The sequence below is a fragment of the Anthonomus grandis genome, chromosome 5 (genome assembly GCF_022605725.1).
Source record: "Anthonomus grandis grandis chromosome 5, icAntGran1.3, whole genome shotgun sequence".
Classification (NCBI taxonomy): Eukaryota; Metazoa; Arthropoda; class Insecta; order Coleoptera; family Curculionidae; genus Anthonomus; species Anthonomus grandis.
In genome coordinates this window covers 30,143,305-30,157,535 of record NC_065550.1, presented here as the reverse complement: position 1 = coordinate 30,157,535, position 14,231 = coordinate 30,143,305, and the positions used below count along the sequence as shown (strand labels likewise).

The 14,231-nt window shown below is 33.0% G+C and overlaps 1 protein-coding gene across 2 annotated transcripts in view; it reads left to right on the top strand.

The window, feature by feature from the left end:
- LOC126736004 (dynein axonemal heavy chain 2) overlaps positions 1-14,231 on the top strand; it is an 86,686-nt gene that overhangs the window by 59,466 nt on the left and 12,989 nt on the right. Inside the window, exons 54-64 of one of the 2 annotated variants that reach the window (XM_050440183.1) lie at positions 27-188; positions 615-837; positions 4,694-4,878; positions 4,937-5,136; positions 5,194-5,360; positions 5,419-5,565; positions 8,038-8,175; positions 8,228-8,396; positions 8,458-8,674; positions 12,400-12,591; positions 12,639-12,826. In XM_050440183.1, the coding sequence (XP_050296140.1) occupies positions 27-188; positions 615-837; positions 4,694-4,878; positions 4,937-5,136; positions 5,194-5,360; positions 5,419-5,565; positions 8,038-8,175; positions 8,228-8,396; positions 8,458-8,674; positions 12,400-12,591; positions 12,639-12,826 (1,988 nt within the window). The remainder of the gene's footprint in view (positions 1-26; positions 189-614; positions 838-4,693; positions 4,879-4,936; positions 5,137-5,193; positions 5,361-5,418; positions 5,566-8,037; positions 8,176-8,227; positions 8,397-8,457; positions 8,675-12,399; positions 12,592-12,638; positions 12,827-14,231) is intronic. The other variant, XM_050440184.1, reaches the window with a different exon arrangement.

The window sequence follows — 14,231 nt, the reverse complement described above, 5'->3', positions numbered from 1 at the left end:
AGCCGGCTCAAAGAGTGATATTTTAGGTTATAGACTTTGGAATGCCCAACTTTATGTCGATACTAGAAAAGTCGGTACAGGTTGGCCATCCGGTGCTGCTACAAAATATATTGGAAACAATCGATCCGTCTATTAATCCTATATTGGCTAAAGCGATTGTTAGACAAGGAGGACAAAATATGATCAAGGTAAAAAACAAATTACTCATTATTTTTCATCTCACTCACTTCGTTGTTGTTAGTTTTATATATTGATTTCAAATGGATATCAATTCTTTAACGACATCAATAGGCTCCAACAGTTTATAATTAATAGGATTTGCACCGTTCAAATCTGAAATTCTACTAAATATATTAGGTCTTATGCCAAGAAGCATTCTGCTGGTCTTATTCTATTTGTTCTTGATTGTGATTATTTCTTTATTGAATTATTGTAATATAAAAAGCAGCTTTTTTAGATAATTTATTTTAAAAGTCTTGTTACAAAACCAACGTTTCGTCGCTAATATGTACCATTTTTAAGGCTACAGCAGTACCAAGCTTTAGTTACATTATATAGATTTGATGTAACCTACTCACTTCTAATTTTAGCAGTAAAATTCTCTTTTCTCGCAGTTGGATGACAGATTGGTGTCCTACGATGAAAAATTTAAATTTTTCGTGACAACCAAGTTAACTAACCCCCATTACGCCCCGGAAATATCAACGAAAACCACCCTGGTAAACTTTGCGGTGAAGGAACAAGGCCTCGAGGCGCAATTGCTGGGGATAGTGGTGCGTAAAGAGAAACCCCAATTGGAGGAACAAAAGGACAGTTTGGTGATGACCATTGCCACAGGTGAGAAATTGAGGAATATTAATAATTGATTATGTAGCCAATGCATATTGTTTTGTATTCAGGGTGTGTATTAGTAAGTAATACCATTTTTATGGAAGACCTATGAAAAGTACTTGAAATAATTGTGAAATAACTTTTTAGTAAAGAAATTTAGAGCTTTAATATGAATAGGAGCTTTTAATATACAGAGTGTAAATAAATAGATGCGAAAAAATTCATGGACTGATTCTTGGGCAAATTTTAAGAACAAAACTTTATATAAACGTACGTTCTAAAAGTCTTAACTTTTGAGATACTGGGTGGTAAAGATTGAAGAAAAATATGTTTTTTTACTATACCTGTGAAACCCCTGTAGATATTTTAGTAATTTTTGGTATGCATTTTCTATGCATCAAAGGGCATCTTCTGAGGCTCCCTATTTTTTTTATTTGTATCAGTGTCCGGTACTGGATATTGATGACTTGAGAAATCGAATCATTAATTGAAGAGCGGAAATTAGAAAGGGCTTAAGTGCCAAAAAAAAAGGTTTTGAGATAATAGAGAAAAACTAAATAAAAGTCAGAGAACTTTTTTAAGTAAAGCTTTTTTAAGTATTATGCATTTAAACTGAAACGGAAGACCTACTTCTTAACCAAAAATTTGCAAACTAAACTTCTTACTACAAAATAACAATGTTTAAACAAGTTAAATTAGGAAAAGGCCTAAGTGCCATAACTGATTTTGAGTATAGAAATATTCATAAAATACATTTTACTTCTTTTTTTGTTCTAAACCATTGTCTTGAATCTGAAGTAGCTGTTTATAAAAACGTTGGTGTTCTGGATTTTGAAGATAAGGAATTATGCTTCGAAGAGATACCTTTTTATTTTCCGACACCTTGCTTTCTGATGGCAGCTTCATTATATTAGCCTGTCTGAGTCCAGCTAAAGTTTTCCCTTTCTTTAAAACATTAACTTGCATTCCTTCTTCAAAATCAAAAAATGAAGTTTTTATCTTAATAAGTGTAGGATTCGTAGCTTCGATCAGCTGCGAAAGGTAGAACATGTCGCTGTGTGTCAATGATGTAACAAACACGACCTGCTGTAGTTCCATGAATAAACAACACTTTGTGCTTTCGGGATCTTGACACTCAATCGAATCTTGCTTTAATATCTCTCTTGTACTTTCGGCCTGATGATGGACTTCCAGCTGATCTTTTGCAGATTGACTTGACTGACTTTAATTTGACACTCTAGTTTGTCACATGTGCTACACGGATCAACTCGTGGTCTGTGGAAACTTAGGTTGGGAAAATCCTTGATGAAAACAGATCTATAAAATTTGTATGTGACTGGCGAATCTGGGTGTAATTGCGTAAAAGCTTTAAACAGTCTGTGGATATTTAAGTCAGGACTAAGGTATTCTTTTTTTGGATTTGGCCCTTGAATAATGACCAACTTCCCTTGGTATCATGTTTACATGATTTTTTACCAGAAGACGATCAGCTTCAGAAAATTTTGGAGCAGCATGTCCTTGCCTTGCTTTGCCAGCTTTGTCCTTGGTCATTAGGAAGGGAGTAATATATTGTTGCTTGACGTCTGCTATTTTGCTCATCCTCGTACGAACCATGTCGCCTTCTTTAAACATCACAAACACTTATAAGCCCCATTAGAAAACTGCTTTGTGTTTTCATATTTTGTGCATGGTACTTTTCAAAAAGAGAACGTCTTCTTTCGTGGGTTTGCAACACCTTTGCAGCTGAACTTACATATAATCTTGCATGTAATCTACAAAAAAATAAACATAGTTATAACCAGAAAAGAAAACAGTAGCTATTTTCGCGGAAATCATCCCAAACTGGTTCTGAACACTAAGGCCTACCCTAAAAATACATTCACAAACCAACGTCAACACACATACCATTTTCTTAATGTAATTCCTGCCTTAGCGTTGAGAACCGGTTCGGAATGATCTCCGCGAAAATAGCTAATAAGTTTGTATTCCATACCTGCTGTTCTGGATAGTTTTTTCAGGTACTATCTTCTTTTTATAAGTTTTGTATGACTTTCCACTTGTTTTTAAACGACTCTGTTCACTTCTAAATGAACCACTGCCTTTACTTCTCCTTTTTCTTTGGGTTTCTTCATTTTTGTTTGTATTTTGCATTGTTTGTATTTCAAATCAAGAAATTATTACACACAACTTACACGTGCAAATGTCTAGACATAACTAAGGTAATAAAAATATGGGACTTAGGACCTTTCTAAGGAAAATGCTTGCGCACATAAAACTATCGACATTTACGAGGGACTCTTATAAAGGTAAAAATGTAATTTTGGCACTAAGAACCTTTCATAGGACATAAAGCATGGCACATAGAACGTTTCTATGTAAAAAAACTGAATTTTGGAAAAAGGGCACTTAGGCCCTTTCTAATTTCCACTCTTCAATTCATGTGCCATAATTCAAAATTCTCCCGGAATTTTTTATCAGATTCGTCGACAAATGCGGCGACGTATAGACTTGCATTATGGCAGAGGGAGGTCATTTTCAACATTTTTTATAATTATTTAATTTATTTTTTTTTTTCATTTGGTTTAAAACAAAAATTAGAATCACATCTAAACATTAATAATAAACACGTAATACATTTAGGTAGATGGAAAGTCAAGAGATCAAATTTGCTCAGAAATAAATGAGAATTACAAAAACAAAAAAAAAAGTGGCGTACCATATTTTTCATCAAAAATATTTCGTTTAAACCTTACACCAACGTCATTGGTACAAATTTAAAAAAAATTAGTGAGTCTCAGAAAATGCCTTTTGATGCATAGTAAATGCATACCAAATTTTATTAAAATATCTACAGGGTTTTTACAGGTATTATAAAAAAAAACATATATGTTTCTTCAATCTTTACCACCCGGTAAACCTACCCAACCCAACCCAAGAATCAACCCCTGAATTTTTTCGCATCTATTTATTTACACTCTGAATTTAGATTTTTGTAAAGATTTTGATAGTATCAAGATTTTTCAGTCAATAGAAAAATCAGTCAATAACTCCAAGACTGTTGTATTTACATAAAAACTTGTAAAAATCTTTTTCTTACAGAAATTCATTGAAAATTTTTTCAATCCATTGAAAAACTACTTGATAACTCCATAATTGTTATATTTACAGGGAAATTTATAAGAACCTTTTTGGTAAAGAAACTCTCCAGCTTCCATATAAAATTAAAATTAATAAAATCGTTACCTGGGTTTTCGAAATATTTAAATTTTCGTAAAGCCTTTAACAATATCAAAGTTTTTTCATTCCATTGAAAAAGGACTTGGTAAAGAAGCTCATCAGGTTTCATATGAAACTAAAATCAATAATATCGTTATACGAGCTTTCAATATGTTTAGATTTTTGTGAAGCCTTTGACAGTATCAAGATTTTTTCAATCATAAAAAAATGCACAATAACTCCAAGACTGTGGTATTTACATGAAAACTTGGTAAGAACCTTTTTTATAAAAAAACTGTTCACCTTTCATATGAAACTGAAATAAATTGCGACATGAGTTTTTAATATAGGATTTAGATTTTGTAAAGCTTTTGATTGTATCAAATTACTACTCATTAACTTCAAAACGATTGTATATGCAATGGAACCTTTTGAGGAAATACATTTATAAGTTTTCATGTACATTCAGTAAGATATTGAAGAAGCGGCAACAATTATTCAACCAACCTGCTTTAAATAACATTTATTTTGTCTTCTTGTTTCAATTATGGAACAATGATTATATCACCTCTAATATTCAATTTTTAGGCTCTTGAGGCATATTATCCACCTCTACAATCTACTTATTATCAGCTTTATTATATAGGCAAAAGAACCCTTCAAGACCTAGAAAACGAACTGCTAAGACTCTTAAATGAGACAAGAGGTTCCCTCCTGGAGGACGCAGAACTGTTTAACACCTTACAAACGTCCAAAGCCACATCTGAGCAGGTTACCAAGAGTTTGGAAATTTCCGAGAAGACGGAAGTTCAAATAGACGCAGCGAGAGAGGTAATCATGATCTTTACTGAGGCATCATGTACTTAATTAATTAATTAACCAACTTTAGGGCTACAGACCGTGCGCCAAACGGGCATCAATCCTATTTTTCGTGCTCAATGACATGGGCAATATCGATCCGATGTACCAGTTTGCCCTAGAGTCTTACATTTTTCTGTTTGTCAAATCGATAATGAAAAGCCCAAAAACGCCAGTACTAAGCGACAGGATCAATGCGCTAAATGAATATCACACCTTTGCTGTATACAGGTACTTTGTTATGCGAGATAATTTAGTGGGAATGTAAGATTTTTTTTTTAAATTTAGAAACACTTGTCGGGCGTTATTTGAGAAGCACAAGCTGCTATTTTCGTTTCATATGTGCATCAAAATATTGACCGCTCAAGGGAAGATCGTGCCTGCCGAGTATAATTTTCTGTTAAAAGGGGGCGTCGTGTTGGACAGGGAAAACCAAATGGAAAATCCATGTGCGGGTAAATAAGTGATCTATTTTCATTGTAACAAAAAGTGGCTTTAACTAAATTTCTCTAGCGTGGTTGAACGAAACCGCTTGGGATAACGTAACTGAATTGGATAAGCTACAGGGCTTTCATGGCGTAATCGATTCGTTCGAACAGTACTCCAGGGACTGGTATAATTGGTACACCCATACCGAACCTGAAACATTATCTTTAATAGGTAGGTCATTTGATTATTTGGTTGGGTTGGGAAGAAAAAACATAAAACTCATGTTAATTAAACCCCAACAAGGGTGCAAGACATAAACTGACAAAGCTGTCATTTGTAGGGGGCGTTCACATAATGAACTTATTAGGTGGCTCTTCTATTTAATTGTCCCTCATATTTTAAAATAACGACCTCTGAAGTCACCTGGGCCTTTTAAAACTATTTTATCATAAAGCCAGGTCTTGGATTCCTTTAAATTCAGCTGTGTTAATAAAGATGAAATTGATAAAATAATTTGCAAAATGAAAACGTCGTGATGAAATTGGCTCTAAAATGCTATGTTTAATAACTCCATATTTGACTTATTACACAATATTAATTATTAATACCTCATTAAGATCCAATAAAATTTCTAACTCCTGGAAAATGGCAGATAGTATGGTTATTCCTAAAATTAATAATCCTAGTAAGTCATCCATCTTTATCTAAAATTTTTGAGAGAGTCATGACAAATTAAATAAAATCATATGATCAAATAAAATCATACCACAGCAGTAGTACCACTACTGCTTTTCTGCATGTGTGTGACAATGTTTTTAGAGCCATGAATGAAGGTGGTATGACAGCATTAGTACTTTTAGATTATAGCAAGGACTTTGACACCTTAGATAAAGAAATCTTGTAGCATAAACTATTGGACACTTTGGTATGAGTGTAAATGATGTCCAATTTATTAACAATTACCTAGCAAGTAGAAACCAAAGAGCTGTATTGAACTTAAATTATCTGATTATGTGGGTCTTGATATAGGAGTTCCTCAAGGGTCATAATTTCTTTCTTAATGCTTCCAAATCAAAACTTTTCATTTTTGGATTTGGTTAGCCAAGTAATTTTGAAATTAAAATTGTAAATATGAAATTAATTTCTCCCGAATTTAAAAATTTGGGTGTTTGGATGGATAGGAATATAAAGTTTGAAAGCCATTAAGTTACTCCCAGGAGCTAATAGTAAATTAAAACTGTTGTATATGCATAAAAATATTCTTTCAACCAATATTAAATTAAGATTTTGTTACTCATTAGTAATGGCTAATTTTTCTTACTGTGATGTTCTGTACAAAATTTCTCTCTTAAATTTTCTTACAATGGAAAAAAATTTGATCATGTGTCTCCCCTATTTAAAGCATCCAAGTGGTTAAATCTAGAAAAGATGTATTTGGTGCATTTGTCAACTCTTACTTATAAACCTGTTTATCAATCACTCTACATCATATGGTCGACATACACGTAATTGCAATAACTTTGTGATTCCAAGGCATAAAACTAAAAAGTTTAAAACTTCGTTTAGTTACAATGCTGTTAAATTATTTAATGTCCTTCCTGATAAACTTAAATCCTTAGTGAGGTTAAGGATCCAACTTTAAGCGCAATATCAAAAAAACTGTGCTTTCGCAACGTTTTAAATGCTCTTTGCTCTTTGGATCAGATCAGTTTTGATTACCATGTTCTGATGTTCAACACATGATGTAGATATTTTTCGATAAGCTTTTATTGAAACTCTATATGTAACTACTAATTAGATACTCATGAATGCTTTATGATTTTGTAATAGTAGATTTAAATAGTATTTATAAAGATTGAAATGTAAGTCTTAGTTAACTTTTAAGCAGGACGGTTAGATAATAATAATAATAATAAACAAGTTTTTATAAAACTCGGCGCAGGGCAGCCAAAGCTGTTTGCTTAAATGAGCATACAGAAATCAGCAATACATTATATTATAAATTACATGGTATAAACAGTCCTAATTAGTAACAATAATTATGATAATGAGAAATTTACAAAATTCATTCCAAATATATTTAAAAGTTCACAATCCTGGTATAGAACTATATTTACTCAGCAAAAACCCTTTTATGTTTTTCTTAAAACTTGACAAACTACAATTTTGAAGCTTATTATGCAACAAATTGTTATATACTTTTGAAGCAAGAAACGAAAAGCTACGTCGAAACATAGCTGTGCGATGCTTTGGTATGTTTAAAAGGGTATTTTGACATGTGATATGATCATGAGTGGAGAATCTAAAAGTTAAACGATCTCTAAGATACTCAGGCGCTCCACTAGAGATGATTCTATGAAGAAAGCATGCGAAGTGTACCGTCTCTAGATCCTGCATATTTAACCACTTCAGTGCAGGTAACTTGTATCTGACGTGATCACGGGCCCTTAAATTGTAAATAAAATGTATACATGAATTCTGCAAGCGTTGTAATCTTTTTTTTGATTTTACATCCAGGGCTGGGCCATACACAAAATTAGAATAAGCACTATGAGAGAGAACCAATGTTTAGCATAAAACCTATAGATAAAATAGCTGTTCTAGATCTCGCTGTCTGTTAGATCTAATTATTTAACTCTATAATTAAAAAAGACATTTATTATTATTATTATTATTATTATTTTACATTAAATTTTGTTCTAGGTGAATGGGATGGAATCTGTAATGAATTCCAAAAGATGCTATTCGTCCGTTCCCTGCGTGCCGACAGGGTGTCTTTTTGCATTACGAACTTTATAGTAAACCAACTGGGGCCCCAGTTTGTCGAGCCGCCAGTGCTTGGTAAATTAAAGCGTCCATTACCGCAATAACTGTGATAAAAGTGGTTTTTTAGATGTTAAAGCGGTTTTGGACGAATCAGTACCGCAAACCCCCTTAATCTTCGTACTGTCTCCGGGGGTAGATCCGACGTCCGGTCTCCTCCAGCTGGCGGAAAGTTCGAAAATGAGCTCCAAGTTTCAGTCGTTGAGTTTGGGACAAGGTCAAGCTCCGATCGCCACAAAGTATGGAATAATTTTTATTTTACTCAACTTGTTATGTGCTATACCTGCAATTTTTGTATAGATTATTACAGACGGGTGCGAGAGACGGTCAATGGGTGTTCCTGGCGAACTGTCACCTTTCACTCAGCTGGATGCCCAAGCTGGACAAGATTGTCGAAATTTTACAAACAGGCAAAGTGAATCCGAAATTTCGCCTGTGGCTCAGCTCTAGTCCCCATCCGGATTTTCCGATTTCGATTTTGCAAGCGGGCATTAAAATGACCACCGAACCTCCTAAGGTACAGTTAAACTGAAAAAAACCATCAAACAAACCTGTTTATTTTGATTACGCATTATTTTAGAATCTTTCATTCAAAAAGCGACATGTTCGGATTTTATTAACAATCGCTTTATACCAATTTTCAGTCACGTTTGTAAATTGTGTATAAAAAGAGATTATAGAGAATTTTCTAAATACTTACTAAAATATATTTATATATACGAATAGAAGTTACAACTGTACAGGGTGTCCCATTTTGGGTACTTTTGCGGGGTATCTCCGTTATTTTTAACGTTAGCGTGATGCGGTTTTCACGACATTGTGCTACTTTTTCGTGAAAATAACGATGTCGTTTTGTATTTCGGTTATTCTCTAACTTATCGAATATGTAAGAAAACAGTTTTATAGATTTTTTTCCGTAGAATGCAGTGGCGTAGATTTTTGTTTACTGTTTTAATATTTACTGACAATTTTCTAAAATTAAGGAGATACATTTATTAGTAGGCCATGAATAACAATAACAAAGATAAAACTTGCACAAATCACTAAAAAAGAATTGGATTCATTGCAAATAAATTGGATGCAATCAAAATACACCTATTGAGACAAAAGCATATTATTAAAAAAATACACTACAACAGTATAGCTCCAATTTTTACAACATAAGCTTGTTTTGTAGCATAAAGCAATAAAACATACAAAACAAAAAACTCAACTGTATTTAACAAAAAGAAAAAAAAATTAAAGGTAATGTTCAAAATGATGACCATTCTCTCGAATGCAAAATTGGCACATTTTTGTGTTTGTTTCAATGGCATTAAATAGAACCATTGGTCTCCTTCGCAGATTTTGAAAGGCTAAATTAATTGCCTCTCGAAGTTCGGCAATTCCATCATAACGTGTTTTATACACTTCATTTTGTAGATAACCCCATAAAAAAAATCCAAAATTGAAAGATCTGGAGATCGTGGGGGCCATCTTACAGGTCCGTTGGTACCTATCCATCTTTGCGGAAAATTATTCTCAAGAAATTCCCTTACTAGCATTAAATTATGACTAGGAGCACCATCTTGTTGTAAGTAAACTGCATTATATTGTGCTAGCGGAATATTTGCTAGCAGTTCAGGAATAACCTCCTCAAGGATTTCTAGGTATCTACAGGCTGTAAAACCTCCTTCAAAAATCCGATAAACTATTTTTCTGCCCAAAATAAAACAAGACACCCCAACTCCAAAACGTCCCTGTTGTGCCCTTTCGAACAATAAATGCAGATTTTCTGTTTTCCAATTCCTGGTATTGTGACGATTAAAAATGCCCGCACTTGAAAAAAAACATTCATCTGACCAAATAACAAGTCTGCCGAAGAAATCATTAGCTTCGATTTGTTGTAGATACCACCGGCAAAACAGTGCTCAGCGCTCAGCATCGCCAGGATGCAACTGTTGCAGTTGCACAATACTAAATTTATAGGGATGATATTTGTATTTTTTTAGGATCGTTTGAGCATTAGTTTTTGACACACCAATATCTTTCTCAATTTTTCTGCATGAGGACAAAGGTGTTGCTTCAATATATCCCAAAACATCTATTTCTTTTCTTTCCCTATTCTCCTTGTTATAGGTTTTCGGACGCGGGCGAACAAAGGTTCCGTGTTCAACTCAATTTGCTTTTAAGCGAGCAAATATCTCAATAAAGGGTTGTCGCCTCTCTGAATATCTAACAAACACAAACTTATAATCGTAATTTAAATTTTAGTACCCATTATCGCTTACTTACCTTTGAAAATATAACGCCGAAGCTTCTTCAGAATTTTCGTTACTTTGTATAAAACATACCAACATATTATAAAGAATAACCGAAATACAAGGGGGATCCCAAAATGTCGAATTTTCAAAAATGGCTTATATCTTAAAAACTAAGAGGGCTTTGGAATTTTTGTTAATGGCATCGTTATTTTCACGAAAAAATAGCACAATGTCGCGAAAGCCGCATCACGCTAGCGTTAAAAATAACCGAGATACCCCGCAAAAGTACCCAAAATGGGACACCCTGTACTTTTAATAATTTACGTTCTGTATTATATTCATACTTTAAAGGAGAGGTATTATTAACAGAGCGTATACAGGCATCACCAAGAAGCAGTTGGCTTTTTATATTCGTATAATACCTAATTAGAGATGCCCTTTACACTTAATGATGGAAATGATAAAATAGACGCCCTCCGGTTTCATTTTACATATGAAATATAGTTTTTTTGCCTAAAAGTGATTATTTACTTTTTTGACTTTTAGGCATTGAAATCAATAAAGTAGATTATCATTTTAATTCAACTGTTTGACGTCATTTTTTATTCTTAATTTTTATGTTTCCTAGGTAATTTATCTCATTGTTTTCCGTCGTTTCGACATTCTGGAATTCCTCGAAAACTGAAATTTTATTCACATAATTTATTCCAGCCATTTAATGTAATTTGTTATAAAATTCGGGTGTTTGGCAAAAACTTCAAGTCAAAAAAAAAATAGTTAAATAAAAAATAAGGTCAAATATGGGATTTAAAATCACTGATTAATTTTTAAAAATCATTTCCAATCCCTGGAATAATATTACTCCAAAAACCTGGGGATCCCGATTAGTTTTCTTAATCTCCTGGAATACGTGTATGCATATATGTATTCCAGGATGTAGGATGCCAGGAAGAGACGACAAAATTGTTGCTTAAGAGATGTAAAAAATTACATGAAATGATTAGAAATTAATTAATTAATGGCCTGGAAAGCTATAATAATAAATACCTAAAAAAAAGAAAACTCTAAAAACCGGGCATAAAATAACAATTATTTCAATTGCTTCGAATAAAATCAGAAATTCAAAAAAAGTCGCAAATAAAAAAATACGCTGTATGCCTGGACTGAAAGGAAAATGATTTAAGATTTCTGAAATAAAATCAAAAATATCTCTAAGTATCTGGACTATAAGAAACATCAATTTCAAATGCCTGGAATAAAATAAAAATGTCTTTAAAATACTGGAACAAAATAATTTAAAATATTTTAATGTTACTTAAAATAGCTTCAGTGAAATAAAATTAAAAAATAGTCCTCATATTAAAATACATACGTCCCTGTAAAAAATCCAATATGATATCACTTATGGTATCATATGGCTTGAAATACATTTTGGGTGACTCTATCACCGTACATTACTCTAAAGCCACATATAATATTAGTAAATTACTTATATATAGTAAATTACTGACTGAATATATCAAAAATAATAGGTCTTAATTGTATTTTGAAGAACCCAACAGAGGTTGCTTAGCTTTGTTGTTAAACAATTGTGTGATCCTTAAGGCTTAAACATTGATCCAAGTGTAAACCAAAAAATGGTGCTTAAATACTATAATATAACGAAAAAAATTTTTTTGCCTATGAAACTAAGATTGCAAAAATTTCTTAAGATGTTCCAAAGTGTAAAAATAAACAGTATTAATAAAATGTTTCAGTACAGGAGTGCCTGTAAGAAACAAACTTAAATTTTTCTGACATAGTAGGGAATAGCTAAAAGCTTTGAAGTTTCCCTTTTTGAATGGACGCTCCTCATTTGCTACTAGTGTACAGTAATCGAGTTCTTTAACAAGGTGAATAAATCAGGATTGTCAAACTTCATAATTGCGCTTCTGCTGCGCGAGATGAACTAGAGCGTTTATTCCAGAACTTGATTTCCATAATCCTTAGTAATTTTTAGGGTTTAAAGGCAAATTTAAAACGATTATACCAGCTGCTGACCGAGGAGCAATTCAACACGTGCCAGCATCCTGAAAAGTACAAGAAACTGCTCTTCGGCCTCTGCTTCTTTCATTCGATTTTACTGGAGCGGAAGAAGTTTCAGCAGCTCGGCTGGAACGTGATCTACAGCTTTAACGACTCGGATTTTGAGGTAACACCGTCACCTTTGACGCGGCGCTTACCTAAATCCGTAAAAAGGTTTCAGAAAATTTACTGCAAATTTACCTGGACGAGTATACGGAAACTACTCCGTGGGACGCCCTCAAGTATTTGATAGCGGGGGTCAGCTACGGAGGTCACGTGACTGACGATTGGGACAGACGACTGCTGACCACCTATATTAATCAGTATTTTTGCGAGGACGCGTTGACGATCGCTTATTTTAGGTAAACATAGAGAAGGCGGAATCCTTAACTAAAAATGAATATATCGATGGTCTAATTCGAGTGTCCCGTAAGTGGAAAAATGAAGATTTTCCAGAAGAACCTTTTTTTCGTTTGAATTATGTAATAGTTGACTTACCAACAGCTTATCATTTGCACACTAAAAAAATATATTAACAGTTAATATTTTAATATTTTGCGGTGTCATAGAAGAAGAGCTTTGTATTTTAAATCCGGATAGTTAACAGATACGGCTGAAGAAGCGGTAACTTATCAACAAAATCTATTTTTTAGGTCTCCTAATTTTATTTTAAATATTTTTTAACATAGGTACAGTTGTATCATTCGTGTTTTGATCAGTTAGAATTAAATTATGGATGTAGAATTTTGGTCAGCCTCCAATGGCAACCACGTAATGGTTTATGGCTTGCCTCTTGGGTAACTTTAGTATAGTCCCTTGGTTACTTTACTTTACTCTATTACCCGTCCTTTTAATTTCCATACAATAAGGGCGTATACAGCATCACACTCCATTTACATTTATGTATGTCCTTTTTTTAAATATTTTCGTTTAATTGATATTTTAATTTTAATGGAGTAGTTTAGCAATGCATTCGAAATGACAGCATTCTTATTTTGGTAGAAACAACCGCCTGAGTAAAGAATTATTGAAGTCTTTTTAGTACACTTGTCTTCAATAAAATGTGCAAAAATAGAAGCAGTTAACTCCTATTCTCTTTCATTAAACCAATAATTTCTATAAATAGGTATTTGCAAGCAAATAGGGTAGAAAATAAAGGTCTTATTTCACCAGAAATTCCTTTTTTTATTATGACGACAGGTTTCGCGATTAGAATTAGAATTGTGTTGTAACGGTACTGTTTAGATGTTATTGTTTTAAACCTAAGTATATTATTTGTTATTTTATGATGAGATTTACTCGTTTAATTTTAACTGTACCGTTCTATGTGCTTTTGTTTTGACAAATCTCGTTTTTAATTATTATATTTTTGGATTACTTAAAATTAGTTTGGGGCAATGAATTCTCTTTACAATATTTTTTGTACCGTTTATGGGGATCCCGTTTCATTTGAAAAGTTGGTATCATCTCAAGGTATAACGTAGATGTTTCCTTTCGGTAATAATGAAAAGGCTTTTTGGTAATCTGTCAAGAAATTCTTAGACTGGATTCGTTTTTGGTTATTTTTTCCTTTTTAACTTTCTTTGGGTGATAATGTTGTATTAAGACCATGGTTTTGATTTGTTTGTTTTGTTTTACCCAGTCCATGTCAGAACCATGTCTTTCTCCATTGTTCCTAAAATATTTTTTTGGACACTTGATACTTCTTTAACCAAGCAAAATATTTAATCTAGAATCATGTTTTTACCCTTAAATCCGTCCCCATGA